Source organism: Mastigoproctus giganteus, chromosome 5 (genome assembly GCF_048544385.1).
Source record: "Mastigoproctus giganteus isolate SK-2022 chromosome 5, ASM4854438v1, whole genome shotgun sequence".
Taxonomy (NCBI): domain Eukaryota; kingdom Metazoa; phylum Arthropoda; class Arachnida; order Uropygi; family Thelyphonidae; genus Mastigoproctus; species Mastigoproctus giganteus.
Window position 1 is genome coordinate 187,237,636 of NC_143579.1, and position 21,794 is coordinate 187,259,429.

Genomic DNA, 21,794 nt, shown 5'->3' on the forward strand with positions numbered 1-21,794 from the left:
AGATGCGCGTACATTATTATAATTCAAATAAAATTCGGCAACTTTAAATTAGGCTATTTATGCTTATTGAAACAATTTTGTTCAGAAAACAGAGTGCCTCTCATTTGCTATGGTTGCTGTGCGCGTGAAAGTTTTGAATTTTAGAATAATTAAATTCTATTTAACTTGTAGATTTAAAATTCAGACTCTTGTCCAACTAGAGAGGAATAAAATCTTAGTATCGGCTTATCTTAGTATTCACTTAAGAAAGGCCTACTGAAATAAATCAGTAGATGGCGTGGAAGTTTTATTTCACTGGTTTTTATACCATTCCATGTCAAAATATCTGTGTTTATTGCATTTAGGGAATATACTGAGTCGCTTTTTTAACCTGAAAAATGCTAATGGTTGTGTTTCATCTTCAGGTGTGGTTCCAAAATCGACGCTCCAAAGAAAGAAGGATGAAACAGTTGAGTACACTTGGAGCACGCCGACACTTTTTCCGCAATCCTCGACGGGCCATGAGACCACTACGGCCGGGGATGTCACCAGATGGCCTTGACGACAGTCCAGAAATGGTGACGGGACCGAATTCTGGCTTTGCCTATTTTTCCGGTAAGTGAAATGGAGTTGATCTCTTCCATGACTTAGTACATTTTGAACGAGAAAAAAAAGTGGGAAATATTAACTTCTGCTCTGATTATCTTCTGTGATAATCTCAATCGCAAAAGATAATCATGTTTCGATTTCAGATGTCCAAGATAACGTTCTGTCTTGAGCATCTCAAACATGTGACCAATTGAAGACCCCGCAACCCCCCCTCTCTGTGCGGAGGGTTGCTACAATACTACTTTGATCATGAGTGATGTACGGTTTATTTAACGACTAGGGTTAACAAAGATTTATTTCGTGTCTCCTGTTTTAAAATAACTACGTGCCAGCAACTGATTGAGATGGGAACTGGCCAAATTACTGAAAGCAATATAGGCTGGTGTTATCAATGTTATTTTTACCATAATTTTTCACGAGGTGCGAGTCCTCTCCTGAAAACAAGACTCGCACTTCAACCAACAGTTGCTTTGAATGCATTGGAAATTTTAGGCCATCTCGAGTGAATATTGTCATGTTGTTTTCGGGATAACGGGGATGGTCTTCAACGTCCTTCTTTTAGCCCTTAATGAGCCGTAGAATTAATGCAGAGGGACGATACAATGTCGGTTCATATATAAGCAATTAGGAGTCTTCCTCCCGTTTAGGAGAGTAACAAAAGAATCAATGATTGCACGTAGTTTGGGTTATTCTTATTGTCCATTGAAAAATTCGCTTGACTTTAATTTGAAATTGAGTGATAGCCAGAAGCTATTGCTGCGAGTGTTTGTGGTTGTAGACTGATTCGATTAAAGAGCTAAAAACAAAATCCTCTGATCTTTAGTCGAGTAGATCTAAATAAGTCTATTGCTTGAATAATGTGACACACACACATATAGTGTGTGGGGAGAGGGGCGGACTGAGTCTCAGCTCCACCCTCACACAGGGGAGCGTTACGTGGATAAGGATAAGGCAACAGTAACAAAAACATCACGCGCAAGAAATGAACAATTTATTGGACACAAACAGTTCGTTGATTAATGTGATTAGTACAATATATACGATGCACATGATGTGCTGTAAGAGTATTATTTGATGGTGGTGAGATGATTTTTATCGGTGTACAATGAACCCAGCTGTATCTCTTGTTGCAATCAACGAAGAAGGCCATCCTGTTTTAATAATATGAACTCGAAGGTGTAATATCTTTCGATAATTCAATCGTCCACGAATTTATTGCGTAATCAAATAATTTTAAATTACATCCTCAATTCAAATTTGTGGAAGCAAATGTCCATTACTGATTGTTTGGTAACAGATCTGCTTTTCGGATTTCTCTTCTTCGAGCAACGAGGCTTCTTTGCCCATACAAGAGGATGTTTGACAAAACCGCATTATCACATACGATAGACCCTCTTTTCGTCATAATAATTTAGCAAATGTTTAATGGAAAACTATTGGAAGCCGCGCTCTTATTTCGCTCTTGCGATGTACAAAAGCAAACATCTTCATTGTAAGAAGGGGCAACGCGATTTCCCCAATCTGATCCATTAAAATTTAATTTCTTTCAGTTTTTGGCGTATTTTCTGCGAAGCAGGGTTAGGTGTAGTTTTATGGAGAGTTGTGCGAGTTCAATTACGGGGGGCGCAGCCAGTTTTTTTCTTTCGCTGCACCACTCACTAGGCCACTCCATCATTCGTTGCTGTGTTGTGGTTTCCCGCCACCGAACCGGGATATTTAGCGGCGGGAAGTTGCGCGATCAAGTCTGCACGCGATCGGGCGTTTAGCGAGGAGTCCACGTGCTCTGTTGACACGGCAGATGGCAGGCGGCCGACGGACGGATACTCGGAAGTGAGGCAACAATGGTAAAAGTGTATAACAGATGAAGTGTCCGCCATAAAACAGACGAACCGCCGAAAAACTTGATTAAATTCATTATTTCAAGAATTACTTCTCTGTGGGAGCACAGTGCTGTAATTAGAAACAGGCTGCATGGGAAATTATGGAACGTTTAATGGGGCAAGGTTTTCATGTGGAATTCGCATTAAAATCTCACAGACCACGTATACTTTAAACAAGTTTCTTAAACGATTCGGAGAGCGGAAATTCTGTCATTTATCACATTGAGCCCTAATTTGGAAATAACGGGGAAAATCTTCAAATTAACCCGCCGAGCATTTCCCTAAAATGTTGTGTTTCAGGCAGTTTTCATCTGCGTGTTTGGGCAATTATTTCGTGATGCAGTTCCATCAAGTCCCGACCGCTAAATCTTTGTCAGTGGTTGCAATCAGAAAATTCTTTTGCGAGTTTTCTCCATCGTTACGTCTGTTGATTTTTTTTTTTTTTTTTTTTCGTTCTTCCTTAGGAAGTTAAAAAAAAAAATTCCTGAAATGAATTGTTCATCGAAAGCTGTGTTGTTCCTGACTATGGTGATCACAGTGGAAATTCTCGCTAAGCGAACGAAACGTGAATCCCCGTTAGTTTCTTTAACCAAACTGCCATCAAAAGTGGTTGTCACACCGGGTTGTGCCATTGTTTTATCAAATTTTATGCTTTTTGGGAAGACGCAACTTTTCTGTCTCTCGAAAAATGAATAACTTTCGTTCCTTTCCAGTGAATTCGTAAGGCCAAAGATGGCTTCCAACTCACCAGCCTTGCGAATTTCATTTATTTATTTTTCTCTTGAATACTCGCACATGAGACTAAATTTTCATACAACCACCAAAAAACTGCAATCGCTTTCAGTTTTAATACAATGTGGAAATGAATTAAAACCACATTATAAATATACACATCGTATTTGATCTTACAAGAAATTATCATCTTTGAATTTGAAGAGGTTGCATTATCTTTATGCAGGGTACCAAGGAACGCCTGAACGAATTAGCCGCACACGTTCCGTCTTTCTCTCAGAGCTCGGGCTCAACAAGATTCGGCAACTAACCATTTGCCTGCTCTTAAGAAAATCTCTCTCTCGAACTCCACAGTTTACCCAGTATCATTTTAATGGTCAGGTTTAAGTATTCCACGATCATCAAACTTGAAATCGGTCAGTTCGTACAGAGGTCCTCTTCCCTTTCATTCCGTTGGTGACAATATCGATACTTCGTGCTGGTCAACCAATTAATTTCTTAAGCAGAGGAGTAGTAGTTTTTCCTCCCAGTTACATGTAAGCTGACCTATACACAGTTTACAAATACAATATACTTAGGCCTTGAAGGTCTTATTTATTTCAACGTAAATAAGTAATCTTAAATAACTCAACAGACGTTTCATCGTAGTAACGCTGCACGGATACTTGTGACTAATTCAGTAATTGTGTTTTCCAGCAGAAAAGGACTAGACTCCTGTACAATCACTAAACGGAGGAAATTTTTCTAGAATTTCTCGTCTAGTACTGAATTAGTGGTGTGGAAACTCCATAATGAAATACTAAAAATAGTCTGGTACGTCACCCGCTAAACAAAACGAATCAAACCAAACATCAGAACACACACAGGACACTGATCTTCACTTGGCTTTCCATTAATCTTAACAACCAAGTAATTTCAGTTTGCTATTGAATTCGTCATCCCCGGGCATATCTTAAGAACAGGACAGTTTCGTCAGTTTTCTTTATTTTATAAATTAAGTATTCTTCGCATCGTCATTCCTTTTAACATTGAACTGAATCCCTACAATGGTACGATTGCCGTAAAGATTCGATCAGCCAGATTTCTTCCTCATCCCATTTCGATATTCAGCTAGTTTTTAGCGATCAGCCAGTGTTCGAAGGTGGCAGTTCCCAAACTGTAGTCTGTGCCTCGATTGGAAAGATATTTTTACCAAAGCCCTTGAGGACCAGTGTTCCATATTGAGCATAGATTGATTGTTTTCTCTCCCATCGTAACTAACCTTTTGTACAGTTTCTTCTGCTTTTCATCATTGCAATGATTTCGTCCAACGAACCGACTGTAGGATCTATGTAGTTCATAGAAACAATGCATGGACAACTGAAGCCTTAGTTACTTTGGCATAGAAAGAGCAAAACATCATTAAAAAGCATTAATCGGTCGATAGGTCTGTGGTGTGCTCCAGGTAAATTTATGTACGGAAAATTCAAAGGCTTGTTCTTGTTGCACATCATTGATTATAACTTAACGTTCAGAAAAACCAATAAACATTATTCATTGACTAACTCGTTGCTTTAGTGTGCTCATGGAACTTCTGTATTTTTTAATGGTTTACAAGCACTCTTCCTTTCCTAGTTGCCAAAAGGGCGTCTAACATCCCTTCCCAGTTACACAAAAGGGGGAAGTAAATACGCCAGAAGCAAACAAAATGGAACTGTTTGCTAGCTCGTGAATTACAGGCATGAAAATCATGTTGCAAAATAGCGCTGCTCATTCCACGCTGTCCTCCAAGCCAGCGAGCTCACCCAGCGTTGTATTTGAGGGATTTTCCCCCTCCAGTTTTATATTTGGCTAGGCTTTCCCACTCATTCTAATGTAAGAATAACAACAGATCGAAACCAACAGATCCAGTTGGTACCAACAATGACCGAGGGATTACCAGCAGTTCTATAGTTAGTTTAGGCTTAGCTATCTTACATCCCACTAGGGAGAGGTCGCCATTGTCGGCTGACTCCAACACTGACAGCGTCTGGCGGTGGCCTTACGGTTAAACAGGTCTTGTCAATGGGCGAGTTACCCGATAGTGATCTGTGCACGGTTTTTCTAAACCTCGCGGACACTGGGCAGATTAACCCTGTCCTAAGCCCTCCCTTGGATCGATTTCCGATGTGCTGAACGAGGACTTAAACCTCGTTGTTGGCCGTCTGTCTTCGTTCCCGCCGAGTCATTCTAGCGCGAGCCGAGCAGCGTGGCTCTCTCCCGCCTAAAACCCCGATCGTGGCAGCTGATACGGCATCGATCTAAGCTCTCCCTGGCTGTAGATAGTGGCTAACAAGGCGTTCGTTCTCACCCCTCTGTTTCTTCTCTCCAGCTTTCTTTATCAAGAAAAAAAAACTTTTTTTTTTTAAAGTTTTCTAGGCGGATATGAAAGTCAGCAAGTGCTAGGATGTGGTCTGGTGGCACGCCACATTTCTTTCTAGTCGGTTGTGCACGCTCACTTTTTCCTCGATGTAAAGACCATCAGGGTAGAAAAAATAGCCATCTCCTCCTCCCCCTGCCTTTTTCAGAAAACATGCAATGCATTCATGGGGCTATTCGATACTTGGCTGCACTTAAGTAGCTGCGATTGTCAGTTATAAAATTGGTTTCACTTTAGCAGCATCCACTTAGTAAAAATTAGGACAGCAGTTGCCATTCGAGGAAAGTCTCGCAAATACTTTTAGCACTGCCCGTTTAATGTATACCGTGCATAAGCCTACATATACAATACAAACGGTACTGTTTCAGTAAAGGTAGTGTTGCCATTGCAGTATTTACTTTATTTTAAAATAGAAAATTACTCTCTTGATCTTACAGTCATGGCCGGGCTCTGATGAATCCGGCTGCAAAGAAGGTGAGTTATACTGTATTCATTTCTCCAGCCTCTGGAGCTGGTCACCTGGTTCGGTCCTTGTCATATCACACTGTTCTGCTTACAACATACTACTGTATATTATTAATGCAGTATAAATTCCCAAACCCTGGGCAACTTTAAGGTCATAGCATTACGGGTTTTCAGAAGGAACTCGTATTCCGTGAATGATCTTATAATTTTTGAACTCATAGCGGTAGCTAAAATATTGAGTGGGGCTTACAAAGACACGTTTTGAGCATGCGCACACCAAGTTTGAACTTTTACGCTTCAGTCTAGTGGGAAGCAGCTTTGAGCGAACACTCGTTTTTCTCATTTGTCGCTTATATTGAAAATGACGAAATTTGAACAAACGATAAAATTTGACCGACAAAAGCAATCTGGTAGTGTCGCCCCGCCACCTTGTTCTTCTGATTTGGCACTATTACCGATGCGAACGTTGTTAATATTCTTAAATAGAATAAAATTGATTTTTTGCAGTATTCACCGAACTTTTTTACAAGTGTATCTAAAATAATGCTTAGCATACGCATTTTTTGTTGCATTACCTTTTGGTCTTCACTTGGTACTGCAACAAAAAAACCGAAGAATTTATTGGAAAAATGCTGAAAACGTATATTTCGCGATTCTTTTGCACCATTTAAGAAGTAAAAATTCGTCTAAATTTAAATAAAAAAAAAAACCAACAACCTTTTTGCGACTTCCTAAAAATTACTTTAAATTTAAATCTATTTCTTCACGAAATGTCAGAGTATGAAAAAGCTGTTTAAGCATGGGTAATGCATCTCCATTTCTACCACCTAGGTAGTACGCATGCATGCATCGTTTTATTATATCTCATATTGTGGATACCTTCACAACGAGTTGCCGAGGTATTGCACTACTTCGAATAAGTAACGCTTCTCTGGTAGAGAAGACTACTGTTACTTATTCTCAGATGGGCACCATCACCATCCAGATGACACCGTCGAAACTAGTTGGCTTCATTGCGAAGGTATTCACAATATGAGATATAACAAAACGATGCGTGCATCTACTACCTGGGTAATAGAAATGATGGAGATGCATTACCACGCTTAAACAGCCTTTTTCATACTTCAAATTTTATTGGCAGAACAAAACGCGACAATAAAACTGTCGCATCTGTTGTCTGGGTCATGAAATTTCGTCCATGGAGCTGGAGGACTTTGATCGACGTGGCCGTGCTTATTTTTAATACCCAGAAATCAGCTGGGAGAAGTTAAAATCAAAATCTAGCTCGTTGCATTCTAATCCCTTAACTGTACTAAAATCAACTTTCAGTACAGCGAATCTGGGGTTGGGGAGTTACCAAAATTTTATTTCTTAAATTTTACTGGAAGCTGGTGGCTTCCTACAACATAAATCGGTGGCATTTTTCTCGACTCAAATTCAAATTACATCCACTACCTTTATCTTCTTCGGGCACATCAAAATATATTGGAAATATTGTGCGCTTGGCCAGTAACTCACCGCTGGACCAACTCAGAAGCAGCTACAGTTATGATCTTCCTTCACTCACGTATCCACACATTTATACAGAAATTCCTCCTTGTGATGTTACCATTTACACTTTACCATCAATACCGAGGAAAGTTATTACTAAATCAACAATCTATGTTACTTTTAGATGTTGTTTGGGTGTTGCCAGTGTTTGGTTGCTGTGGCAAACGCCCCTTGACATAAATAGACTCACTTTTAAATATAATACTATGAAGTTCTCAAAATAATCAACTTCATTCTGTCATTTTCATTCGGTGATGCAATTTAGAAATTTTTTCATTCAGATCCGTCATACCAGCTGTCCAATATTTCGTGCTCCGATCAAGTTGTCAAAGATTTCCTCCACCGCTATCGCAATAATTGCTTCTTGCACATCTTTCATAAATCTTTTGACACATTATTATGCCATCAGTTGTTGTCTGGTCACTTTCATGGTGTTTACGTTGTATTTTGAGCAGTTGTTTTCTTTGTTGCTCAGGGATAATGTGTATATGCTAATGTCAGCACACCTTTCGTTCCCAGTAAAAAGGAGTACTACAACGGTAATATAAACTTTAAATTACTTCATTTGCCTTTTAGTTAAGACAATTGAAACCTGCGTACGTGTAGCGGATATTGTTGAAAATATGAAATCCTAAAGTGAAGTAGGATTTTATGATTTGAGTTACATTGAGAGTGTGTATGCTTTATGATGGAATTTGACTTTTATAGTGCATCCGTCAAACAAAACAAGTATTTTCGAGACATAGTGAAGGACTGCAGAAAGATATCGGAAGATCATACTTCCTCATTTCAGAATTTTCAGTCATTGTGTATTTACCACATTTTAGTATAAATAATGCAAATTGATGCAAGAAAGCTAGACTTGTTTAGAGTCGGCCTTAAGGGGGGGAGAATAAATAATTAATCTGTGTATTTCCGGTTCGACCACACGGCCAGAGGAGTTCACAAGATAGAGAGAGAGAATACAAGAAACAGCACCGTATTTAGCAGTCAATGGCTTGAACCCCGGTCACTCAAGGCACGTGTACTTATGCACGTGCCTTGAGTGACCTCCATGTGCTTGACCACTCGGCTACGGCGGCCTGTAAGTCACCTGGTTTGCAAAACCCTTTCTATACCTAGTTTTCTAGTTGTATAAGATCAGGTGGAAATTTATCCCAACAGTTGAATAAATTACCATTTAGGTGAAAGAGAATTTTCTGCGTCCAGTCCTTCCTTAATCTAAGGTACAAATCTTCTAGTATGTGCCACCAGTGAAAGAAACAAGGTATAAAGCCTTAAATACCTCAAGTTCTCATACAGACGTCTGGTTCGAGACTCTGCATGCTCAAAACTGAAGTATTTCTTCTTCTTATAGGAATGTCTCGTAATATCAATAACTATCCTTGTTGCCCTTCGCTGCACCTTTTTCAGCAAAGCCACATCCTTCCTGAAATGGGAGTTTCAAACATGTATACAATAGAAGGTGCGGTCTTAGACGTCTTAAAGGGGGGCTGGACCTAATTGAGGTGTACAAGGTCCTGAAGAGGATTAGTAAAATGAACGAGGGAGGTATATTTTCACTGGTGTAAGAAGGCAGAGAAGTGGGGTGGGTTAAAGAAAATATAAAATCTTAGAGGTAACAGAAGGCTGGATCTCATATGGTTTGCTTTGGGACAGCATGTGTTTCTAGATCAGTGGAATAAATTATTTGTCAATGTGGTTTAGTCGGAGAGTTTGGTAAAATTCAAAGTGGTATTAAACAGCCATTTTGGCGATGGGGAAAGTATGTGACCTCAGGAAAGGGGCTATGAAGTTTCAACTAGGGTGCTGTGTTGGACCAGGTGTTCTCTAAGTCTTATCTGCGAGGTGTCAAAAACGTATATATATTGGACATTTTGAAGGACTTTCAAAGGTCTAAAAAGTTAACTAACAATATTAACTTAATCATGAAAAAGACGATAAATATATTTTTTTAATTCTGTCGTTATAAAGATTTATGTTAAGTTTTAATGCTTTATGTTTTATATATTTCATGATTTGTTACTTTTTATGCTTGAAAGTTTTAAGCCCGAGAAAGAGTAAATTAATCGATTTAAAAGTAAAGGAATTACGGGAAAACGTAAAAATTACAGATGTAAACTGGAGCAATACCAGACTGTAAAGTATAAGCAACTTTTAATGTTGAAGGAATAGACTTTTGTAACAAGTATTGAAAGAAAATATTGTAAACATTAATTTATTAGTAAATTATTCTAAAGTATAAATAAAAAATTGTAAGCATTTATGATCCACCCTCCTAACCTTTATAGCTGTACCCGGGTGATTTTTAATAAATAGATTAAATAAACCAAATTCTTAGACATGTACTGCCGTAGCATCCTATCACACTGTGGAGAGATCTCCATGTTGAAATGCACAATTACTCGCAAGCGTTTTTATTCAACTACCTTAAGTTCGTTGCTTCTCAAATAATACGATAATCTTGTATTATCCAAATGTAAAGGCCTATATTTCCCAATGCGCCTTGACTGCCATTTTTCTCACCAACTGAATCATCCATCGAGGTCTTTTGAAAGAGCATTCCTTGGATACTGTCGTTTACTCCACTCCAACCTTTGTATCATCAGAAAACTTCGTCTTCGTCAATGTGATTATCAAAAACAACAAGCGATCCAGTATTGAATCTTGTGAGATCTCACTAGTGACTCCAGTCCACTCAGAGCAATAGCCTTTTATAACCACCCTTTGTCTCCTACCGTTTAAGCACCCTATTTTCCAACTTAGTATGTTATCCCCAATGGCACATTGCCCCAGTTTATGCAAAAGTTGTTCGTGTGGGAGATTATTAAAAAGGCTTACTAAAATGTACAAATCAAAATTATTCTTTGCATTCAGTTTTTTTTTTTTTTGTGTGGTAATCTCGTAATAGGTGATCAGGTTATTCAACAAATACACGCCGTATTTCTTGACTATCATCCGATCCTACAATTACATCTTAATCATGCACTCCGCAATTTTCTCTGCCACAGAGGTTGAACTTGTGCATTCTGCAATTACCTCTTTCACCTTTGGAACCACCTCTACAACTTACGACTTTTGCGCACTACAGTCTGCTGGGACTTCACCTGAAGTCCCAGCAGACAGTCATGGTCGCATCTGTAATAGATGCGAGCTTGGTAAGCTGTCCTACTGCTTTCTTTAATACCACTGCATTAATCGCACCTCTCGCCTTTTTCACATTCAAGTGCGAAAATTCTTTTCCAATTAATTTTTAGCGCTCACACCATCGTCTATTTCCCATTACCTGTCAGGCCCTTCTCACATGTGAATACTGTTGCAAAAAAATTTAGTTTATTGACTATCTGTTTAGGGCAGAGCTTTACAAATGGATGTGCCATCATACCCCAAAAGGGTATGATGTCACATCCATTTGTCGTCAAAATGTCGTCACATTTTGGCATCATATCAGCACTGTGATTTCCTTTCACTGCATACGTTAATATAATTGACTGAGGAAGTACAATTATTGATTAATACATAAATTCGCGACGTTTACTTCTTCAGCTGTTTCATACTTGGAGATCGGCGAGTTCTGGACGCTTCTTTTTTTCTCTTCGAAAGCTAATAACCGACTTAAATAAAAATGTATATCAGGATGATGATTTTTGGAAGTGTACTGTATGGAGTAGAGTTGTGGGGCTCAGCTGCAGACACCATAATTAAACCATTAAAAGCCGCTGAATACTGGCTGCTGAAGTGGGCAACCTGGAAGTGTCATCCCCCACCACAGCAGCGCACAACACCGATGGCCAACGCGCTGAATTTAACCAGGTTTTCAGCATTAATGCACGAGAGAAGACCCATCTTCACCGTAAAAATGATTGCCGGGAGAGTCTCAGCACCCAACGTTTGGGACACCCTGTGCTGGCGGATTCCCCAACCAGGTCTCCGCTCCACTCCCAAGCTTCTTGCTCTTCCTTCGAGACTACATTTGAAAGATCGGTTCCTCCCTTATCAGAAGCTCCATCTGGTTCAATCCCTGGATGCTGACTTATTTAAAATCATAGATGATAAAAAGTATAGACGGATCATCCTAGATCTGCACGTGGTCTCCAGAACTACCAACTGATCTCAGATCGTTATGGCGGGGCAAGAGACTCTCAGAAAACTGGACTTGAGAAAAAGCTTTTGTTATCACATTTTGTATTATTTTTGTTATTTTGTATTAGTTTTCCTTTCAAGTCAATGTTATCTGCTATGAGTACTTTTTTTTTTTTTTTGTTATATAATTTGCTTATAATTAATCTTTACAATTCCTTTATTATCTCTGCCGTTTGTTAACCCCTGGCATGGTGCCGTGAAGGGTATTGTATGGTCGTGGTACCTGCGTGTACCGGTGAACTGTACAATAAAGATCTTATTTATTTATTTATTTATTTATTTATTAAGTCATTTTCAAATGCTTAGTAATTCGCATCTTCCTTCTTTCTCTCGCTTACATGTTTTTGTTTCGGAACAAAGGAAGTTGCTTAACGTTTCATTTAAAATCAACTTAAAAGATAATGAACGAAAACGTTGGGGAATTATTTTTGGTCCGGGTATAGTGTTTCGGCACCTAAAAGTTTGGAAAACATCGGTGATGTTATTAAGTCTATCTTGTAGTGCACTATTTTCCAGTCTGTGGTCCTTGGGACTTGATATATAAAAGTGGTCTCTATCTGAAAAAAGGTTGGAAACACTGTTGTAGTGGACCAACATGGTGCAATTCCTTCTGTCTAGTATTCACATGCGAAAAAAATTTTACTACCGAACTTCTTTCTTTTTTCCAAAATCCTTTCAAAAGCTGCCCAACTTCCCGATGTCTCTTGGTAATTGATATTAACGTATTCAGCTTTCTTTTCTGTTACAGAATTGATGAAGTCAGTTTTCAACCACTTTAAAGGTAGAAAAATATGAGTAGCTTCTAAAATTACTTCTTTTAGCATTTGGTGTTTCTACTTAGATTGATCAACTGTTCCCATTGAAGAATTCATGCAACGCTAGAAATCATCATAATTTCCCTTTCGAAAATTAAAACTCCTCCCTTAATCCTAGAAACAGTTATGTCATCAGATTATGAGTTTAATCGGCAAAAACTAGTTAATGGATATTAACTAGTTCTCCCGTGAGGCATTTCTATAACATCTTTATATAATAAGCAGCGATCTAATCGATGTACTTATGCTACACCAAACTGACCTTATCTTGCCAATCCTCATCTATAGGATGTACTTGTTCTCTTGAATTGGTGCGATTCTCAATTAAAAACATCACGCTTTCTTTCCTGCATGCACAATACTTACCACATCGACTTCTGAATCCGGTATATCAGAATGATACTTTTTTTTAATACCTTTTAACTGCCATAATTTGCTGTCTCTCGATTTTCAACACGCAGCAGTGCATTCGATTCATTTCACTGCTAATCACTGTCACAAATGTTGGATATCCTAACTCCAGTCTGTCCAATATTCAGTTGATGCTTTGCTGTAAGAGATTTGATTTCCTCTTTTGTGTAAATGAGAGGACTTATTTTAAAACTAAACTAAATATTAAATACGCGTGGCTCTACTTTCTCGTGGTGGGTTACGAGGGATAAATAAAAATTATTTACATTGAAACAGTGCAGTCAACGAAGTCCAAAAATAGAACAACCGAACTCAGTTTGTTGACCCCATTCTGGTTGAATTTTGGGGAAGGACCTATTGTTATAGTGTATGGCCCCATTCTGCCAGGGGGTGAAATCAGGTCATAAAACACCCAACTACAATCCAAAGGATTACGTACATCGTTGTTCAAGCGTTGTAATGAACTAATGATCTTCAGGCCAACTTAGTACGAATACCACTTTCAACTTATTAAGCTGATTAAGCGTATTAGACTCGTCCGCTGATTGCTCTGTCAATTTAGAAATTAATTTGATGTGTCACTTAATTAGTCTGGAAATGGTCCCGAGTTGCTCATTTGATCTGAGGTCAGGTTGTCTGGCTTCCAAATCACTTAGAAGAGCATCGGCTCATTGTGTTGACAGATAACATTATCGCGGCCATTCCGCTAACTCATTAGTGCATGTAAAGAAGTTGACCGCGCTCTTTTTTTTTCCTTTCCCCCCCTCCTCTTAGCCATGTAGGAGTAAACATCGTTGTAGCACTTAAAGAAAACCTTTCGTGATGTTTTTATTAGCGAGCTACTGGATAGACAGACGCTTCGGTCGTTCAACCAGCACACCATACAACGATGGTGTGCTGTGGCAAGATTTTAAAAACAATTTTTTACTTTTATAGAAATTCTTAACTCGTTCATTGGAGATGATGATGCATTACTAAATCCTTACCCGCAACCTCCCTCCCTTAATATTTCTAGCGTGGTGTAAATTACTTCCCAACTTTGAGGGAGGGGAGGGGGAATGTGTAATTAACCCTCTTCCACATCTTCGATTATGTTTACGATAATGGTAGATGTTGGAGGATTAGTCACGCCCCCTGGTTCCTAAGCAATTGTTTAAAGGTCTCCAGAATTCATCTAGCATTGGTTACACAAACGTGACTTATAAACCAATTAATAACCTCGTGACACTTCACAGTGTTCACACAGGTAGAATATGCCCGTCAAAGTCACTGAAGTAAGGCTGATTAATGATTGCCATTGATATGCAATAGAATCCGCTTCTTTCAGGACAGATTTCTGTCATACGATCTTAACACGCTGTTTCAAACAGGCTGTTCTGATACCCGAGCGCGAATCATTTATAATAATACGAAGACATCTTGGAGTGGGACAATTAAAAGCCTTATTAACCGCTACGTCTCAATCAGCCAATTTTGAACAATTAAAAACTGTTTTTCACGACTTCATTTGTATTTGAAGAATTCTACAAAATGCCAACGCTCTCGCCATCTAGTGGCTAACACTGAAAGCCTCCATGTTTTAAGTTCCAGGTGTTTGTAGTATCTTTCCGTCTTAGGCTTGACTGTTGATGGAACGTATCCGTTGCTTTTGTTCAAAAGTAAACAGCGCAATCCCCTCGCATCAGTTTTACTTTAAAGATCGGCTCGGCCTCGACACTAATGCCGTGTCCTGTTCGTTCAGTTCATAGTAGCTTCTCAATAATTACGTCTTACCAACTATGATGGCCGCTGCTGAGAGGTTCTCGGCATGACACGGTATTCCAGCACCACACGACCACCGCGAGCCTTCTTACCGGTAAAAATGGACTCAATTGGTGAACTGCGGGTGGCTTTTGTTGTCTGAAAACTGACCACAGTGGTTTCTGCTTTCGCGGCTATCTGAAACGCATTTTTTATTGCTCTTACCAAGAGGTAATAGGACTACTTCTGGGGTGTATGTTTGCGTCTTCCAGAATAAGATAGGCGGCGAAGAAAGATTTGCAGAGTTCTTTACTGACAGCACAGGGGTACGTGACTGCGGGCTTTCTAGTACAAGGGTATACATAGATACGGAATGAGTGACACTTTTCACTTTCGCACGATAATTCGTGGCGCTCTGAAGGTAGAAGCGGAATTGAAATAGTATCCGTTACCGCGTTGTAATATGTAAATGTAAGGTAGCAGTCACATGTGGTTTTTTACAGGGGCGGCGAATAACTGCTGTCTTCTTAACTGCCCTTTTCGCAATGGACAAGTGCCATCAGCATTGGCATTCAGTTCTGTCTGTGTAGGCATTTTCACAGTTAACGACATCTGGGAAAAGTATTTGATACCAAATTATCTTTTATTTTTGACGAATACGGTACCTCACGATATTCATGGTGAGTTCGAGTATACGCTCCCAGGATTATCGCTTATTACGTACAGAGGTTAATTATTTGGAGATCGATTTTTAATCTCCGTTTTGGAAGACACTAGGTTCAGTAGAATTTATACAAAATGTAACTGGTGACAAATTTATGTATTAATTTGTGGTCAGCGACGGACCCAGGTAGTGTTAAAGGGCTTATACTGCCTTCCTCCACTCTATGTAAAACTTAATGTGGATTTTTTTTATTTATTGGCTTATTATCAGCTGGTGTAATCACCAGCTTAACTCTTACAACTGCTTAATTTAATAGGTTAAAAATAATGATGGATATAATCGAATGATTCGAAATTGAGAGATCTCTATAATCGAATGATTATTAACTATTAATCGTTCGAGTATATCATTCGAATGAAATATAAGGGATTATGATCCCTTAAGGGACCGTATTATGATATCCTAAGGGATCTCTTATGATATAGTGATCTATTATGATCACTAGTCAAAACCATATGATCCTCGCACGAGATAAATCGGTTCGGCTCCGTGTGTTGAATGGGGGGGGGCATAATATCCTCCTGTTTCGATGAGAATCGAATCCGGCCGAGCGATCGCATGTACGTTGTAAAATAATCCATGTTTTGAACTTAATGTCAATAAAAGTAAAAAAAGTAAAGTGCAGCCATTATCAACCCACTGCAGGATGGAAGCCTCCTCAACAATTCATGCTGAGGGAAATGGACCATAATCTGCCACGCTGGTCCAGTGCGGGTTGGTAGATCGACCGAATTCAGCAGTCAGAAGCTTGAACCCCGGTCTACTGAAAGAGCGTGTGCTACTACTGCACCCCCACTCCTGACCACTTGGCTGCGGAGGTCAATACTTGCTTATTAAAATTTTATTTGTGATTTAGACATGTCTGTATGTATTAGTACTCTATAACTTCACACAAAGCACGAGTTTTTATTGTATTCAAGGATTTTTGATGCCTTATGTGGAAATAGAATAGCCTCGACTATTACTTTATGGTGACTGGGAAATACGTAGATAATGTGTGTGTGTGAGAGAGGACCTTGAAAACATTACTCAACTAATGCCACTATTGCATAAGAACTGGTTGTGCATCGAGAAACCTTGTTTAACCACCCAATCAACTTCCATTAGTGTTATAGGATGAAAGACGGCTTTATAAAAGCATCACTTGTAGGAAGTCTTAGTGATTATTCGAAGTGTTTTATTACCCAAGATGATTTTGGAAGAATTATATTTTCGTAAATCAATCCTCGAGGAAAGCAAGAAACTGTGGCCCGTAAGTGTACATAGATAAAATCAATGAAAATGTTTTATGCGCAGCGATAAATTTCTTTTCCACCCAAAAACTGGCATCTATAGCCACGAAGTTTTTGCTAAATAGGGCAGCGATTTGTATTGTTTTAAGATGAGTCTGCATTTGTAGCTTTGAACAGTAAGCGTTGTTGGTGTAGAAAACAAACTTTGTTGGGACTCAAAATTATGTTAATTTTTTTTTTTTAGCTCCATTGGGCCTGTAACAAAGTAATTTTTGCCCACAACAAATATAGAAATGTCTATGGAAGAAGACACCGAAAGAGAGAAGGAAGTAATAAAAAAGAAAAAAAAAAAAGGGAAGCTGGAGATGCTTATCCGCATCCCAGAGCTGTTATTTAGGAGCAGAAATCATAGGGTGGCAACAGTTCTCACGACCTGCACGTGCTTGCTCGTCAGTACTCTCCTCCCGCGGTAAACCGCCAACAAGAAGATTATGGGGTATTCGAGATTTGTTGCGTGTGGACGAACGCAAGTGTTTCTTATGCGTCTCTCTCCTGTGCTGTGGATTATAATGAATGCGTATTCACTGCAAAATATGTAAACTCAACGTTTCTTTTCTTTGTCGTCCGTGTATTCTGTTAACGTTGGTTAAACTCCATCCACTGATTCTTTTTTTTTTTTCTGTTCTAAAGTTTCTTTAAAAAAAAAAAAACAGGAGGGGGGGGAGTTCGTTAGAAAGTACTTGGGTAAACGCATTACCATAGCAACAGTTACACGAAAACCTTTGTACGCAAGTATTAACGATTCAACCACCACTAAATTGACAGTTTCTTCAGCGTAGACCTTCGGCTCTCCTTTCTCTGCGAGGAGTTTTGTTATTAAGTAGCGCATTAATTTTTTTTTTTAATCTGTTTATTTTACAGCCCCTGGACAGCCTTAGGCAAGCAGAACAGTATAAAATTACATATAAATCAATTAAGATGCACAGAACTCGCTGAATGTCTCTTAGTATAGTCTTTCGTCCTCGTCAGTTCACATTCTTCTTTGCCATTACAACAGAATTTAGAAAGTGTACTTCGGGCTTGAGGGAATATCACTAACAATATTTCTATCAGTCCTGGCGAGGTTTGAAGGCGTGTGTTTCCTCCCACGGAACACACGACTTCAATGAATTCAGTTCTTCGTTGGCGATTTTTAAACATGCACGGTAGGTTCATGTTGGTTAGGGAGATGAAGAATTCAACATCTTCTATATAAGTATTGAAATTGGCAATGTTAGCCAGAAAAGGTTCTAAGCAGCAGCAGAAATCAAGACAGGTAGGATACCTCCACCACTCTTAATTCTTCCTTACGACCATCCTTAACGAGTTGAGGGAATAAAGGGAATACTTCTAAAAATTCAATAATTTTTAGAAGTATTCCCTTTATGTTAAAATACTTTTCACGAATTGCAAATAACGCACTGATGGATAAGGAATCAAGCTATTTGAATATCGAAAAGCAGGATGGATACAAAACAGACTTCGGGATTCATGAAGTTTGTGATTGTTGATCTTTCGCCATCGCGTTATGTAAATAAGGAGACCTAAGTCAAAAACAGCGGTTTGGTATTGTGAAGAGAATTACTTCTCAAACTTTTCTTAAAAACGCATCCTCTAGAAATTTGTTCGGAAATCCTTCGCTAATTTCGGATACTTATTTTTGGTAACAGTTTTGCATAATAATTATCCCAATTAAATCGGACGGCTCCAGATTTTAAAAATTACTCGAAAGAGGGAAAGGACTGCATTTAAGATATATGGATTTGCTATCTTTAATACGAGGATGGGAAAATTATCTGGGCCGATGGTTGCCTTATTGGCAAGCTGTTTATGACACTAATAACTGTAACGTTGTTCAATGACGATTTTGCGATGTTATTACCAGAAGATACTTTCCGTTTTAACAATTTCATCAGCACTTTGGTTTTTGGTTAATGAACCACCAATATCGTTGTACTCAATTTCATGTGTTCAGTCCTTTAGAATTTTTACTTATAAATTAAATTTATTCGGTTTTTCTCCTTATTACCCTTTTAGATACTTGTAATCTGTCGCTTGCGCAGAATATTCTTTTAGTAATATTTTTGTTTTTAATAACCAATTCATAAGTTAATCCTTTTTGACCATAAAAAAAGAAAAGTATACAAAATTGAAATATATACCATTTATTAAACAGCACTGGGAAGCACGTATAATTATTCAATGTATCCGCCTTGTTTATCAATACATTTTTTCCATCGTTCTTTCTAACTCACATACACATTGTGGTAAAACGATGGCCACTGCTGTTGAAGCCAGCCTTTCACTGTTTTTTTTTTTCTTTTCCCTCTCCAGTTCTCCTTCCCTCAAAAAGTGTTTTCCAAGATGTCTCTTCATATGTCCAAATAGAAAAGAAATATATATATCACATGGAGCCAAGTCCGAACTAACTGCAGGATGAGGAAGGACGCTGAAATATGGGCAGTGTGCGGCCTAGCATTATCATGGTGTGATATGATTTGGTTCTGTTATAGGCTTCCTTTTTGTTTTATAGCCTTATGAAGCTTATCAAGTGTTTAGCAACATCTTTCCTTATTTATAGTCTGACCTTTCTCTAAAAAAATAAACCAAAATCGGGCATTCTCTGTCCCCACTATGGCTATAATTTTTTTGTGATATGGCAATTCGAGCTTTTTCCTTCACCGGAGATGATGTGTCTATTCCCTAGACTTGGGATTTAGAATAAGGGTCATAATTTGAAGGTCCAGGTTTCATCAGGCCTTTAACAAAATCTAGTGTACTGTGTTCCTGCAATAGGCCCTGGAGAATTTCATTTTCTCTTGTTACCTTCCAGCTTGGGTGGCCATTTGCAGCATATTTTCCTATAATCTAATTTCTAAAATGGTTAATGCACTTCTCTTTAAACTTCCTAGCTTGTATCATTGCATATGTGGTTTTGTCTTGTCATTTCATTCAGTTTTCAATGCTAGCAGACTTTGGTCTTCCATCCTTAGATGGTCATCCAGTGCAAGCCATCCACGAATATTGCTTATATTATTTGTGTCTTGTTGGTATACTTTTCTCTTTTTCATGAATCTGGACGGCTTAGTTTTCTTCTGACTTGAAAAGGTACTCCATCACCGAGCGTTGACGATAATCGAGCATCGGTTTGACTGTTCATAACTTCAGATCTGTAATAGACAGAAACTTTATTTTGCTCTATTATCTGTTTTAATATTTATACTAGCAGTACTACAACTTCATGATGTTAACTCAATTACAAAAAAATTGTCGTCCAGGAGGGCAATAAATTTGTCTTTGTACACAAGTAATGGACCGACCATTATATTTCTTTGAGAGCAAAAGTGGAGAAACTATAAATTCTAAACCTCTCTCTCCAGATTTCCAACCGTCCCTCACGTGATCTTTAACATCCATACCAAAATAGCCGTCGGGTCCCCATGGTGGCAGACTTGGCGGTATGGTAGTTCCGCCACAGGCAACAGACTGCACTAAATGAACGTTTGTGTTTTGAATAGAACATCTTTGGCAGAAACTTTTTTAAATGAGACATTAGGATAATTGGCATTTTGACCGATAAACAGGTTTTGTTTTTTTGAAATTTTTACCTTCTCTCCCTTGAAAGATTATTTAATCCCAGTTGTCAGCTAAATTGTAAATTTTTTTGCATTTCAGAGTAATTCTGAAGTTGCTTTTCCGGTTATAAGAATATCTTTGTTTTGCTTGTTACAGCTGTAGCACAGTAGTAATGTGCGATTGCATAAAAAAGATGGCCTAAGTTGAATACGTTTGATATTTTTTTTATGTGCAAGTTTACACATTTTCAATAGGGTTGTTTGTATTTGAAATGATTAAATTTGGCATTGCAGAGTTTGTAAGTAATTAAAAAAAATAAATAAATGAATTCAATTCGGGAACGTTAATTATTTGATATTTTTAGAAATACATTTTTCGAAAACAGTATTTTATATGAAAATAAATTCTAATCTGTACAGATTGAATAGAAGAAGTGGCGCAAGAATATTTACTAATGCTATCGAGGCAGTGTTAGGTAGGTCTGAATACTTTGGGAGGGATACACAGGCTATTAGTAGTGTATCCTCCCCAGCAACAGCCGCAAGCAGAGGCGAAACCGATTCTTTCAGTGTTTCTATTGGGACATGCAGCAGCCTGGAAAGTAAGGTGTGGAGAATTAGAGTTTCTTATGTTACAAGGAAATACACTGTCCAGTCAAAACATTATGACCACTGCCTCAAGGCGAGGCATAGCCTCTGCAGGGCCTCTGAACGTGGTACAGAAGGTATACTGTACCATGTTTCCAGGATTGCGTCCCATAAATTTGCAGTTATGCGCCCGAAGCAAGGATTCTAGGAATGGTGTTTCACCTATAAGGGCAGTGAAAGTTGAGAATACTTCGAAATCTATCAGCAGTAGAGAAATTAATAAACTTTTAGTGGACCAAGCTCCCTCGACACTTTGCACATTGAAAGTAAATAGGATTAAGGGATATACGGTAATTACGAAGGTTGGTACTTATAAGGATTTTGAGTTGCTGGAATTAGATGTGCTTTTGAAAAAAAATTAAAAAAAATAGGACTTTCTGTGAGTAGGAATTCGAGACAACCGCTTCGTGTTATTATTTTTAATGTGAATCGGAACATCGACAGAAAGCAATTACTGAAGGAACTGCATGAGCGGAATTTGTTAAGAGGATGGAGTTGAAGAGGAGGAATTTATTAAAGATTGTCAAGTCTATTTTTAAAGGGTCAGTAGGAACGACAAGAACAGAAGCTGGTTACTGAATGTTAGTTTCAGAATCAAGACTTCTAAGAGCTTTCTAGGCACGTTTTTTATTGGGATGTTGAAATTGTAAGTTCAAGAGATTATTTAACTACGCTATGTTATTGATGTCTTCATTTATGGACATATGACAGGCATCGTCATTTAAAAGAATTAATTTGTTCCACTGTGCAGCGGACATTCTTACCAGGAATGCTCACAGAAGAGTACAAAGCCAGCTTTGGCCGTGAATCGTCTTTCGTCTCGTTCTGTACACGGTGCCATTCCTTTGAACAC

General features: G+C 38.5%; 1 protein-coding gene across 2 annotated transcripts in view; it reads left to right on the top strand.

Annotated features, from left to right (window-relative positions):
• LOC150085939 (LIM/homeobox protein Lhx1-like) overlaps positions 1-21,794 on the top strand; it is a 206,082-nt gene that overhangs the window by 135,869 nt on the left and 48,419 nt on the right. For both annotated transcript variants that reach the window (XR_016546947.1, XM_090373598.1), the window contains exon 4: positions 405-594. Coding sequence is in view for 1 of the 2 variants with exons in the window: in XM_090373598.1 (XP_090229724.1) it covers positions 405-594 (190 nt within the window). In the remaining variant the exon portion in view is untranslated. The remainder of the gene's footprint in view (positions 1-404; positions 595-21,794) is intronic.